Source organism: Monopterus albus, unplaced genomic scaffold (genome assembly GCF_001952655.1).
Source record: "Monopterus albus unplaced genomic scaffold, M_albus_1.0 scaffold36.1, whole genome shotgun sequence".
Lineage (NCBI taxonomy): Eukaryota > Metazoa > Chordata > Actinopteri > Synbranchiformes > Synbranchidae > Monopterus > Monopterus albus.
Window position 1 is genome coordinate 390553 of NW_018127916.1, and position 13519 is coordinate 404071.

Sequence of the window (13519 nt, forward strand, 5' to 3'; positions counted from 1 at the left end):
ACAATATCATCTATCTCTAATGCTAAATATTACTATTTTGAGCATTTATAGGAGGGAGCATCTGTCTCATTTGAGCCAAATCAGCCACAAATCACACATGAGGGATCTTTGATAAGGCTGGTCACCGTCACACAGGGACAACAGTGTAGAGGACCCAGCTGCCTTTGCCGCTGATGCTGGCCAGTGCCTTAACTAATACACCCTCGCAGCTGGGGCCTCTAGGGCTCCTACTTGGCTCAGTGGTTGCAGCATAAAGGTGAATCCTGGTTTGTTAATCTGTTCATATATCAAAATGTCTTTTCCCCTGTATTAGTGTCAAGCGATGTATCAGTCTGAGTGGTTCACGGTGAAATGTGGCTTTAGGAGCTGGAAATGGAACTGAACAAAGGCTGATTAGGCCCATTTTTGACACAAAAGAAAACTACACAGAGCTTTGTTTGCATGTGAGCTTGAATTTTCCTGAGAACCTAAAGAAATATCAAGTTGTCATTTTCCAGTAAATAAAGTTTGCTTATTAATACCTGCAAAGAACATGACCATAATTCAGAATGTGCCATAATATCATTAGAGTTTCTAAAAAAACAAGAAGAAAGAAAAGAAGGAGAAAAAAGACAACTAATAAAAGCCAAATGAATGTGGAGTCAATGCTGGCATCAGCTGTGCTCTTTAACTATGATGCCACAGCCCTGAAATGTCGCTGAGCTTTAAACGACTGTGAAAGTAAAGTCTGTTATCGACTAGCTGCCACTGCACTGCTGCCTGCAACATTAAAGCTAAGTAAAGCTAGTTACACAACTCCTACTGAGCTTCTCCCAGAGTCATTTCACATGCAAATGAACAAAAACTGTGCAAATGCAGATGTCAAAGTAATAGAGAAAACCATTTGAAAACAGTTAATGGGGACTGGTGGCTGTGTGCTAGATCAGCAGGCATTAATCACTTAAAGTAAATCAAGATTCCTTAGTAATTTTTCACTGCTAAGCCATTTAATGTCAAATAATACTATTTGAATAGATTTTTTCCTTCTACAGCATACTGTAAAGAAAAAGTGACTCTTTACATTCTAAACCTGAACTTTAACCATTTCAGCACTTATCCATCACGTTAAGCTATTTTGACTGTTTCACTTTTAGCTAACAATTTTAACTATTATCTACTATTTATCTGTTACTTGTAGCTACATGAGCCACTTATCCATTTCTTGGACTGATTGGTCCAATTCTTTTGCTTGTTTTCCACCTAGTTGTCATACACTCTTACACTAGTGTTTTGATGTTATAGCTGACTTAATATGAGGGTATTTTTTTATTCCAATTGAAATTTCTTAAGCTACTCCACAATCTGTTCACATAAGCCAAAGAAACTGCAGGGTACCCCCTGGGGTACACGAGTACCATACCACATAACACAAACTGGGAATCACTGGTCTAGAAAACAAATTCAGTGAACAGTGAATAAAGTATTTTACATAAAACTATGGATATCAGAACACTACAAGTATGAATATTCTAATGCCATGAAGAAACTCTGACTCACCTGGTATGGGGATGACTGGAATATTCTCATTGGCCACCACCCGTGGAGAGTTGCTTTCCTCCACATAGAAGTGAGCTGTCTGGAAAAATCTCCTACAGGGACACAGAGAGAGCAGAGCATTGGGATGCAGCACAGTGAAACCAAACACAGACGACGACACAGTTAAGTATATTAGGGAGTCGTTATCCCATTGCTCTCAGATCCGCTCTGTCAACATCTGCATCTAAATGTTGAATAGATTGACACGGGAGCAGCAGAAAACTGCTAATGAAGACCCCAGAGTAGTTGGGACACAGCTGACTGCACACAGAGTGAGTAGCTCCTGGAAACACAGTCTGAGCTGACTACAGGGAACAGGTCACACAGCGCAGTGCCAAATTTAGTTCTTTACTCAAACTGAAGACAACTAATCCAAACGCAGACTCCCTCTTCAGGGCAACACACAGCAAGAGAGGTGCTGCTTGATTTTCAGGCTAACAAAGTCAACTTAAAGGTGCATTTTCTGGAGAAAATTCTCATCATTGTTGCCAACAGCAGTAGTGGCTCAGAAAGTTTCAGGTGAGAGTTCTGAAATCCAGCACTACTAGAAAGCCAAAATTCTTTCCAGACTTTACATGGTTCAAGGTCCATCATTCACTGACTGAAAAATCTTGTTGAGGGCTAATAGCTTGAAGGCAGCCGTCATTTTTTTCACAGAACCCAAATTATTTATCTGGGGGTAATCAGGCTTTGTGAAAAGATTAATTTTGGATATTTGGATGCAGTTCTTTAAGGATAAGGCTACATTCTAGATTAAAGATGTCATTTGTCAATTATAAGGACAACAAATATCAAATGATTCTAACATGAAAAGTAAAACAGTACATTAAGAAAGAAAAACCTAATATTTCCTAATTTTTAACAAGCCACTGATGATTTTTAAATGAGCTTTAAGGCCCTCAGGTACGTTGCACATCCTGTCTAGCCTAAACCTCCTCCACACACAATGTATGTATGAATGAATGCATAAAAAAAAAACAACCCACACATTTCATCCTAGTGCCATCATTTCCCAGCTTTAGTCCTACCTGTACTTGATGCAGAGGAGGGAGCAGATGTTAGTCATTCTTTAAGAGAGATTGGGCAAAAACCAAAAAAGCTGCACTGCATGAAAAGATATTGAAAGAGTAAGGGAGAGGGGAAAAAAGGACACGGGAGGGTGGATAACAAATAGTGTGTGTGTTGTGGGGGGAAGCTACCCGTTGGCTTGCGTCACAGCCTCCCATCCCTAATGGCTCCCTGTGGGTGCAGATGTGGTAACCAGTGAACCTCCTCCCTGATTGTCTACCAGAGTCTCAGAAGAACTGTTTGGTTTCAATAAATACTGGAATGAAATGGACTTATCTGAACGGACGGCAGGTGTAAACACTGGACACCAGCAGCACTAAGTTAAACACGGGATGAGATCTGTTCTCAGTTCAACATCTGTGAGTTTTTAACAAACACCCCAAGCCTCAGAGGCTTCCAGATGTGCTCTGTAAACCCAGCAGAATTCCATTGCAGATACTCATCACCTAAAATTACCCAAACAAGCAAAACTGAACAAACTAAAAACAATACAAACAAAGATAGATGTCCACCGATCACATATTTTTAAGCAAACATTTTAAAATCAAATTGATTGTGGCATTAAGTTGTTAACAACCAAACCATCTGCGAGCAGACACATTCGCTTGCGTTAAAAGCTGCACAGCTGCCAAGAGAGACCGTGCAGAGCATGAAGAGTAAAAAAGTGTGCGAATTGGTTGATTTCATCTTCCATCATGGTCTTTTCCTCAGGGGAAGCAGACATTCTTTGAACTGTCGGAGTTTTCACAACAACAGCTGTGATGGCCGTTTCTAATCTCACAGCTGCCACCACTCTTTGACTCAAATACCACAACTCTCAGTAATTCATCGACTGACTAAATCCGCTACATCTTTTCTTTTAGCTGTCTGTTTTTTTCAACACCTCTATGGAGCTGAAAACCAGGCTTTTATTTATATCATGCTTTTATATTATCCGACACCACGAAATTGCCACAGTAAGGTGTTGTTGGCTCATAAACATTGGCTGCAGTGATCTCCCACTTCAAAAAGTACCCTGGTAAAGAATTTATAAAATCCATCTGACATATTTCAAGTGCTAACAGAAAAATCTCAGTTGCTGTAAACAAAATCCTACCTGACAAGGAGCAGAAGCTTTAATGTATTAAATATGCATGGGAACAGCTGAGGAAATGGTCCATGGTGCTATTTGTAAATCATTAGCAATCCCAAATGTGCCAGTGGCTTGGCCTTGTGTAATTACTGGGACTCCACTAGCGTGACTGGAAATTAGCCCAGCAGATAAAGACACAGCTGGGACCCCCTGCTGGCACTGCACGGCCTTCAGGTCTCCAGCCCTTCACCCAGGTGGCTGATGGACAACATGCAGGCAAGAAACTGCTCCAGATTGGTTGAGACTGATGTGCAGACATTAATGCATGTCCTTACAATGGACATATCCAAACTACACAGCACTAAATGTGGAGTAGGCAGACTGGAAAATCCAGACGTGCACTCAGCTGGATGTGGGTGAGCGGCAGCTCGGTTATTCATATCTTGGACAGGAGTATCAGTGAGTCTGTTTCTAAGATGAGGGATTTGTATAATAATGCTTTATGCAAGCTGCAAAATCCCCCCTTTAGAATGAGGTTAGGTAAAGTGAGCCTTTTTCCTCACCTCCAGTAGACCATCACAATCAGCAGCATTATGAGGCAGAGCAGAGTGAGAGTGGAAACCACCACCAAGGGGACAATCCACACCATCCTGCCCATCCCCGGGTGAGGGGTTCGGGTAACTGTAGACAAAGTGGTCCTGTCTGAAACATAATACATGAAAAAACTGTGCTGATTAAACACCAACTAATTTACATGTTTAGTATGAGGAGACTGAATAGGTTGCAAAAATTTAACCCATGACAGATCAGAAGCCTCACTAGTTCAACCAAAGCCTAAGCACAATATTTAGCTTTAGTTTAGAGTAAAACTATAGAGAATAACAAAACATTTATGTATATAAACATAAAACACATTAACCGTTTCATGTGTTCATGACTTGAGACCGATAATGAAAAAACCTCATGGCAAAAAAAGAATCCCAAACCAATCCATCTTTGGTTGGATCCCTTCAGATTCAAATCACCATTGTAGTTACTCTCCTTTGTAAGTGAGCATCACATATGAATACTTGCTGCCTGATTAAAGCTTTCAATCAATGTTCACAATACTCATGCTATTTCTAACATTGTAACAGTGATTATGTAAAAAAAAAAAAAGAAATCTGGCAAAAAAAAAAAATCTTCTGAAGCAAACTCTTTGCAAATATGCTTTAAAGGAATTCCTGGAGGCAGAACCCCTCCAGGCACACAGCTCATTTTTGCCTTCAGGCCTCTGTGTTGCACTGAAACAAAAGCCTGGAGCTTTGTCTTTGACTGAGATGATAACCGGTGTAGTTAAAGTTATTTGTTATGCTAAACTGGGCTCCATAACTGTTAGTAGTGTTTATAGAATTCTGCTTAGGAGAGAAGTCTTGCTTTGTGTGACAGCTGACAACAAGAACAAGGCTTATGGAGAACTGAAAAAAGATTTTTCTTTTTGAAAGGCATATACACTGAAAGAAAATCTGTTTTATGAGTGTGAGAGAAAGAGGTCTGCTCACCGGTGTGGACAGAGAAAGGCCAGAGACTCTTCCCATCATTGCTGATCTTTGGAGACATTGTGGAGCTGTGGGGAATCTGCATCTCTGCGCTGGCGTGATGAGGCTCCTGAGTGGACACTGCATTTACATCTGTGGGGTTCTTGTTCATGTTGACCAAGTGCTGCTCCACAGTGCTTTCAGGCACTGTGGTGCCTCTGACTGTAGGCTTCCCTTCTCCTTTCTCTTTCGCTGTGGATGCGGGGGTGGGGATTAAAGGCTCTTTGGCCACAGTGCTGTCCCCTTGCTTTTTCTCATTATCAGGTGCAGTCTTATTTTTTCTCTTCTTCTCATCCTCTCCCTCCTCCTGCTCTCCCTCTCTCTCCCCCTCCTTTTCCTCCTCGTCCTCACCCTCGCGTGCAGCCTGGTTCTCCTCAGATGGAGTATCTGTCTCTGAACCCTGGGGCACTGCCTGTTCGGTGCTGGATTTTTCAGGTGGGGCGGGTGGACGAGAGGGGTTTTGAGAGGCTTGTGGTGCCTGTGTGGGCCAGACAGAACTGGGCAAAGAAGAGATGACCCCTCCGCCAACGCCCAAGCCTGCCAGCAAGGTGCTCGTCACTACTGATGCCACTGTGGCCTGGCTGCCACTAGAGGAGGGGCCCATGCCTGTTGCCATAGAGACAATAGAGAAGTGGATGCCAGAGGACGTCCAAGTCGAGGAGCCAGAGCTTATTGGAGCCATATCTGCTGAGGAGGCTGGAGAAATTGTGGGCTGAGGGAGACAGGCAGAGAAAAAGTCCTTACCTATCAGTATCACATGAATTCCACTAAAAAAGAAATTTGCACTGCCATCTTCTGGTCAACTCACCATCCCAGTCTTCACAATGCGAGACCCTTCAAATATTCTTGTTGTGTTAGCTGGGGAACAAAAAGAGGAAACATTTAAGAATCAATTTTATGCATTTAATTGTAGAAATTAACTCAAAACACATAACGACTGTGTGGCTGAAGAGTTTTGAGCAGCTACCTCTGAACAGCAGCGTCTGACTGAAGTCACTGCGCAGGTCATGCTGACATACTGCTTGCACTCTGAACAGGTACAGGACGTCAGGGGATACATTAGTGATGACTGCTTTCTGCAAAAGAAAAGATGCACAGACATTTGTAAATAATGTTTAAATTTGCAGAGAACACATTTAAAAGTGTGGATGCATCCACACTAAACCCTAAAATAAAATGGGAAGACACTACTCTCAGCTACGCCTCCATCAACAGTTTATGACCCCCAGGTTCAGCGCAGTTTAGAAGACATTTCATGCCTAATTTAATTGTGTTAGGCAGTTTGCAGATAGATTTACTTATAATAAAAGTGATTGCCTCTGGTGTTGCAGAGCGAGTATTTCTTTAAAATGTTTCAGATACAGGTGTCCCGAGGTGGTCACTGAAAACTGAAATGAAGTAGCCAAAGTATGAAAGACTGACAGAAGTAGAGCGAGTACTGTCACTGCAAATACTGACTGACTGTATTTATGAAGTGAATACACAGAGAACCTCATTTATATTAGAACTTAAAAACAAAGATATTACATGATAAAAAAAAACCACAACTTATATTAATGCATTTTTTTTAAAGCCAATCCTAAATTGTCTAATCATTTTCACCATTTAGAGTTCAAATATAAATTCTAAGAAATGAATTTATTTGATGCCGAAGCTCCTGATGTAAGTTATTCCACAGTGTAGGCGTCCTAATAAAGAATAATCTGTCCTCTTATGTCTCACCCCACAGAGTACAGAAAATGAAAACTAGGCTGTAGAGCTACAGTATGACAGCCAGAAGACCTCACAGTGCAGTGTGGCTGATGGCGAGTTGAAAGGTCAGTAAATATAGCTGAATGATGGTAAAAAAAACAAAAAAATAAACAAGTGAACAGGGACTGAAATGGTGGTGAAAAGGTTTCTATGTTTAATATCACACACAGCTTTAGTGGCAGCAGGAGTTAAATAAGCTACAGCGACCTGAAGGAGAGATGACAAATATTAACTTAGCCTTAGATGAGGACAGACTCAGTTAATTTGGGAGGCAGTTCATAACTGCAGCAGGCCTGATTGCATGTTCATTCCAACATGATTATGCACAGATAGACTCCAATCAAGCAACAGCCTGAGTCAGCAACAGAGTTATGTTCAGAAACCAATGCATTAATTTGTTTCTAGGGCTGTCGCCTAATAGTTGAGCCATTAATGGAGAGACCCGTCAGTCGAATGAGACTCTTCTAGTTGAGCTTTTGTTTTTATTTTATTTATATTTTAGTCAGACAGTGTGCCTTACAATAAAAGGTAGCCCCAGCCTGGCAGTTTGTCCTTTTCTTCTCATTTTGGTGTGCCAAGCAGCAGTTTGCTCAGTGCTTCCCCTTGTGTTCGTGTGTGGGGGGGTAGGGAATACCCACTTTGACAGTGACACGGTACGATGCATGCATTAAGGTCGGATCTATTTAGCTAATTGCAGAACGAGCAACAGGACTAGAAAGCTAACAAAAATGCACGAGGAAAACATTTCAATGAGGAATTATAAATAAGAGGAATCGTTCACAGTGCAAGTGGGCACACAAACACACAGTAACAACACGCGCTGTGCTTAACTGATGAGAGAAGCTTAAATTGTTGGTAAACTAGGCTATAACCATGTCTCAGGAAAAAAAAAACTTGCCCATAAGAGCAATGTTGTTTCATTATTCCGACAAATCCATATGGCAGCCTTACATTATATATCGTCAATTTAAACAGATCCTCAGAAATGTTCCTGTCACTCTTTTGCATTTAAATACAGATTTTAATATGGTCAAAATCATCACTGAAATTCATGCCAGCTGATTTTCTGACAATCTAGGGTGTATATATTTAAAAAAAAGAAAAAGAACAAATAGTCAGTGTCACACTAAAGAGCCAACTGACAAAATCCTTATAAATAAGTAGGGCTGTACGTGACTAAGGATTACAAAGACACAGGTTTACACCTTAGCCTTCAGATCCCACCCCCTCTGTGCAGCTGCTTCAGTCGACCAGTAGAAGTTAGCAGTGCAGCAACAATGCGAGATCCCTCACCAGCTTCCCACCCGTGATGATAACAACTGTGTTTACTGGAACGTGTGGCCAAACGGGAGGTGCTACCACAAGGGAACTGATCCCAGGGCTCTACAGTGGTGGGTGAGTATTTTGCCCCATCATTGTGTATTTCTAAAGAGGCAGTCATGCAGGACTGTCAAGACAGCTGAGGGCCAGTAGGATTTAAGGAGATGCACAGCTGGCTGTTGGACTCCCACAAACAGAAGGATGTTTGACCAGACAGAAGAATATATAGTGCAAAACCGAACAGCTCTGTAGGTGTAAACTCCTGCAGAGGGAGGATATATTTCTTTAGAGACAGTAAATGTCCTGCTAGAGAGAGACAGTAAAAAGTGAAGCGGCAGCTCAATGTTTAAGGCAGACGAGCAGAATTATGTGATCAGTGGTGTCAAGAACTCCAGAGATCTAAAGAACGACACTTGCACAGCTGTCTGCATTTGTTACTAAAATATAGCAGCCTGCATTCAAAGAGCTGCCATAGCCTGAAGACTAGATTTTTTTCAAATTGGTTTTGGTTTTCAAACAGCTAAAATAAAGAGAATTTATGACTTTGTCCATACTGCTTTTGTTTTAATTAGCTTACGTTAAACACCACATGTGACCCTATAACACATTGATCTATTTCAGAGACTAAGTAGCATTTAAAGCAGGGTTTTTGCAGGGTTCACCAATTTAAATTTAAGAGTGCAGTACCACAGAGAATGTAATTTTATACCTGTCATATCAGGCAAAATATGCAAGAATGATCGACAACCAGTAGGGACAATATGGCCCAGAATTATTGATTATATCACAGCACTTCCCAGCAGTAAACAATAGTCCCTAATGTGACCTGGACACACACAAGCAGTATGGATTTAAAAATTATTCATTTAACTTGATCTTCTTCTTCTACTATAGGAAGCTGGTAATGTTTGCTATAGGCTGACTTCACAAACAAGGATTCAACAACCTCCTGCAGGAAAATCAACTATAGGCACAATCATACTTTTATTTTGTGGGCAGTTGAGAGAAAATATTTAGACGTTTTGTAACTTGTACATGCCCTGTTACATGAATGCTAAAAAGATGCATAGATGCTGAAACCCTAGAAAAGGCTTGGGTGCGTTTGTGAACACGTATCAATTAGGCTCATCAGTGCATGAGACAGGCCTGTGCCTCTCTTCTTAGATGGGCGAGTGACAGGGAGTGTCTTGGGCCTCTTATCAACCAACAGCCACACGCAGACTTCATCACAACCTGTCACCTACTACAGACACAGTCACTGATCCAGTCACCCTCTGATCCTGCTTGACACATCTGAGACTCTGGAGACCAATCAGACCTGTTTAAACCACATCCATCTAAAAAAAAATAATAAAATAAAAACTTCCCCTAAACTGCCTTGATCTGGCATGAGCAGCTGATGAGAATACTCACCATGCTCTGGTCCCCAGTCTTGGTGAAGGTCTTCTCATCTGCGATGTCACGTTTCACCCAGCTGTAGGAGACCATGTAACTGGTGATAGGTGGATGGTAGACGGTCAGAGGGCGTTCCCAGCTCACTGTGAGCGCCGTTTGGTTCAGTGGCTGGATCTTCATGCTCACTGGAGGACTGCTGCATGCTGTAAGACCAGAGAGGGCTCAGCATGAAAAGAAAAATGACTGATGAAAAAAATAGAGTCTTTTTATTCACCATCTTAATGCAGCTGGGTAAAATGAATGGCTGTGTTTGCAGTACTGCTTGACAACTTATGTCTGTTGATGTGTGTGAGCAGAAGTGAGGCTGCCTTTTAACAAGACTATTATTACTGTCTGCTGCTGACATGGACTCAAAGCCATTTCCACTTGAGAGCCCTCTGCAAGATAATACAGTAACTCAATAACAAAGACACTCCTGGAGACTTGACTGAGGTCAAGCACAACCTCAGGTGCCAGGATAGATTGCCAGTCTGGACACCTGTGTCTTTTTGTGCCACAGCACTGCTATTCCACCTGGAATCCTTTGCAAACCTTCAGGTGTAGTGACAAACATGGTACAGATAATATTGCAACTTCCTGTCCGCTCTTAATTTGCAAAATCCTGTCTGTGAAACATTAAACAGCATGCAGGCAGAAGATGAAAGAAAACATGTAAGTCAGCCTCAAGGTGGCAGTGTAGGCTGCAGCATGGATACTTACAGAGGAATATGTCAGTATTAATGCAGGACAACCTGGACATGCTTCTCAGGACATTGGGGCAACAGCAATCAAGAACTAGTGTCAACTGAGTATGTGCTCACAGGGTTTCTGGCAAATTGAAATTGTCACCACAGGTTTCTCCATTTGCACAGTGAAATCATGGTGCAAATGATGTACTATGATATGTGAAGGGAGACAAGGTGGAAGGAAATCAGTCAAAGGGACACAGGGGAGGAAAGAAAAATCAATAGCAAGAGAATCTAAAAAAAAAAAAACCTTGAGGTGTTGATGAGGTATGACAGGTGTGAAATGCATCATAACCCGTTGGGTGGTCGCTGTTGGCTTTAGGACAGGTGCTCAACAGACTTTTAACAGCTGAAGACATCATGGTTTTACTGCCTGCATCATTATGGTCATGACAGTCACCATCCTTTCCACTATCAACACCGATGCATTAGTAACACTAAAGGCAACAGCAGTGTAGTGCATTACAATGCAAAATTGTCTTGATTCTTAACAGTATTTGTGGTACAAATGACAAATTTGTTCATTATAACTAGGGCATATTTTCTTACAAGTGTCTATTGGTATGCAAACATTACATCTGTATTAATTAGAAACTTCACTGATATAAGACAATCTATAGTAAAAACTATTTAACATAACAGCAAATTGGCAGAAAAACTAATAAGCTCTCCTCTAAAACCATTCAAATTTTATATGCAAATGCGATTCTGTCACATCTCAGTTTCAACTGAAAACACAAGCTTCAACTGAGACACAGTAGAAGTCAAACAGTCAATAGTACATAACATTTCATCAGTGACAAAATGACAACATGCTGTCTCTGTAGAAAGTGCGCTGTTATTTTTCTCTGAACACACAGTATAACCTCCCAAAATAAGCCTCATAGTGGTTTCACCTCAGTCTGCAATAGCACTCAGAGCAGAGCATGAATAGTTCTCCCAGCAGCTTCTACCATGAAGGGGATGAATTGACTGTTGTCAACAAACAGTAGTTCCACTGCTTCTCGCCTCTCAAGGCCTTACTTTAAAGAATCTGTGTGCTGATATAGGAATGATGGGAAACCTTTCCTGGAAACACACAGGAGAACACATCTGATTTTAACATAAATAATTAGTATTTTCTGCAGGAAAGTCAAGCTATGCATGTCATCTGAGGGCACAATACCAGCACAGTAAATACAGTAGTTGTTGTCTTTCAGTGCCTGATTCTTGCCATAGCTACTATCATTTGTCTAATATTGTTATGCTACCAGTGTTGAAATGATAAATCAATGAGTTGACAGGAGAAAGAAATGGAAAATATACTGACAAGCAACTCAATGACACACACAAAAAAAGCCAAATAGTCTTTGGTTGTAGTTTCTCCAGTATTTAATAATTTAATACATTTTAACTAAAGGGTTACCATTACTGGGAATTACAGAGTAAAGTTAAAGAATAAAAGAGGTGTGGCCAATAATCCTGTTGTAATTTATTGTTATAATAATGAGTATGTGGCCATTGGCAGCATGGTCTTGCTTTTGTCGCTCAATTGAAACAGAGCTGACATTCTGGTGATATAGCCATGTAGTATAGGTAGTTACCTTATTACCAGCCATCTTATACTTTATCATACATATATTATCTGTTTAGTTCAAAGTATGAGCGCACACTACACTTTACAGGCAGTAGAAAGATAACTACAATGATATTTTGAAAATATGTACACATTTCATAGAAATGAGTCACTGGACAGTATTTACATTATTTATCTCATTATGTTGCAACTATCCATATGATTGAAAATACACATTATTTATCTCATTATGTTGCGACTATCCATATGATTCACACATTGGTAAGCAAGAGATAACCAACATCATTTCTAGTGTTTGCTACCATTTCTTGTTGGTAAATAACAAATAGGAAATGACTGATACTGATTATAGGAAGTGCTTGGCTATATCACCAGAATGCAAGCTTTATGCTTATACCGACAGCCCGTCAAAAGCCTAATATCAGAAGTTCTGATATTTCTACTGAAACATCCAGTACCCCCTGTGGTCACATACCTGTTACTATAACAATAAATTACAATAGAATTACTGCACAAACCTCTTTATTCTGTTTAATTTTAGGTTGTATTACCCAGTAATTTCTGGTTATTCATAAACAGCAACTACACTGCTCATTAAGTCATTTTTTCTGGCCATTTCCTAACAGCTTCAAATTGCTAAGTAGTCAACAGTAATTTCTGGTCATTCATAAACAACAGCTAATCATTATGACAGTTCTCTCTGGCTATTTCTTTATATTCCTACATAGTTAACGGCCTGTAAATTAAAGGGTTACCTAGTGTTGCACTGTAAGTCAAACAAAAGAGGTAAGTTGAAGGCACCACCTTGGGTTCTGTGAAACTATGAAAGGAATTTTTCTGTCATTTTATAAACAAACCACTCAGTAAATTGAGAAAATAAGCAGCATAAATGATGATAAAAATAAAAGCACCACCACCATTTACCAAACCAACCAAATTTTAAAATAAATCTGGTCTCTCTGAGGAAAAGGTGTGTATGCACAGGATGACAGAAGCTTGGTTTTACACATGCAGATATAAAGTATTAGAGACAAATGTTTATGCAAATACTTCCCCATGCATCTCGCCATTGGACAAGAAATTAATCCACTCAAAACAAACTTTTCTATAATCTCCTGAATTTTGCATCAAATAGGTTTGTTATACATCTCTAATGGCTGAACAACTCTCGCGGCTATAAAAGCCACAGTGATCCAATGTCAAGCCAGGGTGTGGCCCTGGCTCCCACATCATTTACAAGACAAGCCAATCCATCACAGACAAGAATGACATCGTTTACTCCCAGCTCCTTCTGTCAAGAACGGATTCTTATTTTAACAGAAAAAATTAATACAAGAGACACAAAACCAAAATGAGCAAGAAGTAGAGGAAGTTAGAAAAAAAAAAAAAAAAAAAAAAA

The 13519-nt window shown here is 40.4% G+C and overlaps 1 protein-coding gene across 2 annotated transcripts in view; it reads right to left on the reverse strand.

The window, feature by feature from the left end:
* The window catches only part of LOC109958951 (receptor-type tyrosine-protein phosphatase gamma-like), a 111126-nt gene that overhangs the window by 11398 nt on the left and 86209 nt on the right, over positions 1 to 13519 (reverse strand). For both annotated transcript variants that reach the window (XM_020597947.1, XM_020597948.1), the window contains 6 exons: positions 9778 to 9962; positions 6260 to 6368; positions 6101 to 6150; positions 5257 to 6004; positions 4279 to 4417; positions 1537 to 1628 (listed from right to left, as the gene is read on the reverse strand). In XM_020597947.1, the coding sequence (XP_020453603.1) occupies positions 1537 to 1628; positions 4279 to 4417; positions 5257 to 6004; positions 6101 to 6150; positions 6260 to 6368; positions 9778 to 9962 (1323 nt within the window). The remainder of the gene's footprint in view (positions 1 to 1536; positions 1629 to 4278; positions 4418 to 5256; positions 6005 to 6100; positions 6151 to 6259; positions 6369 to 9777; positions 9963 to 13519) is intronic.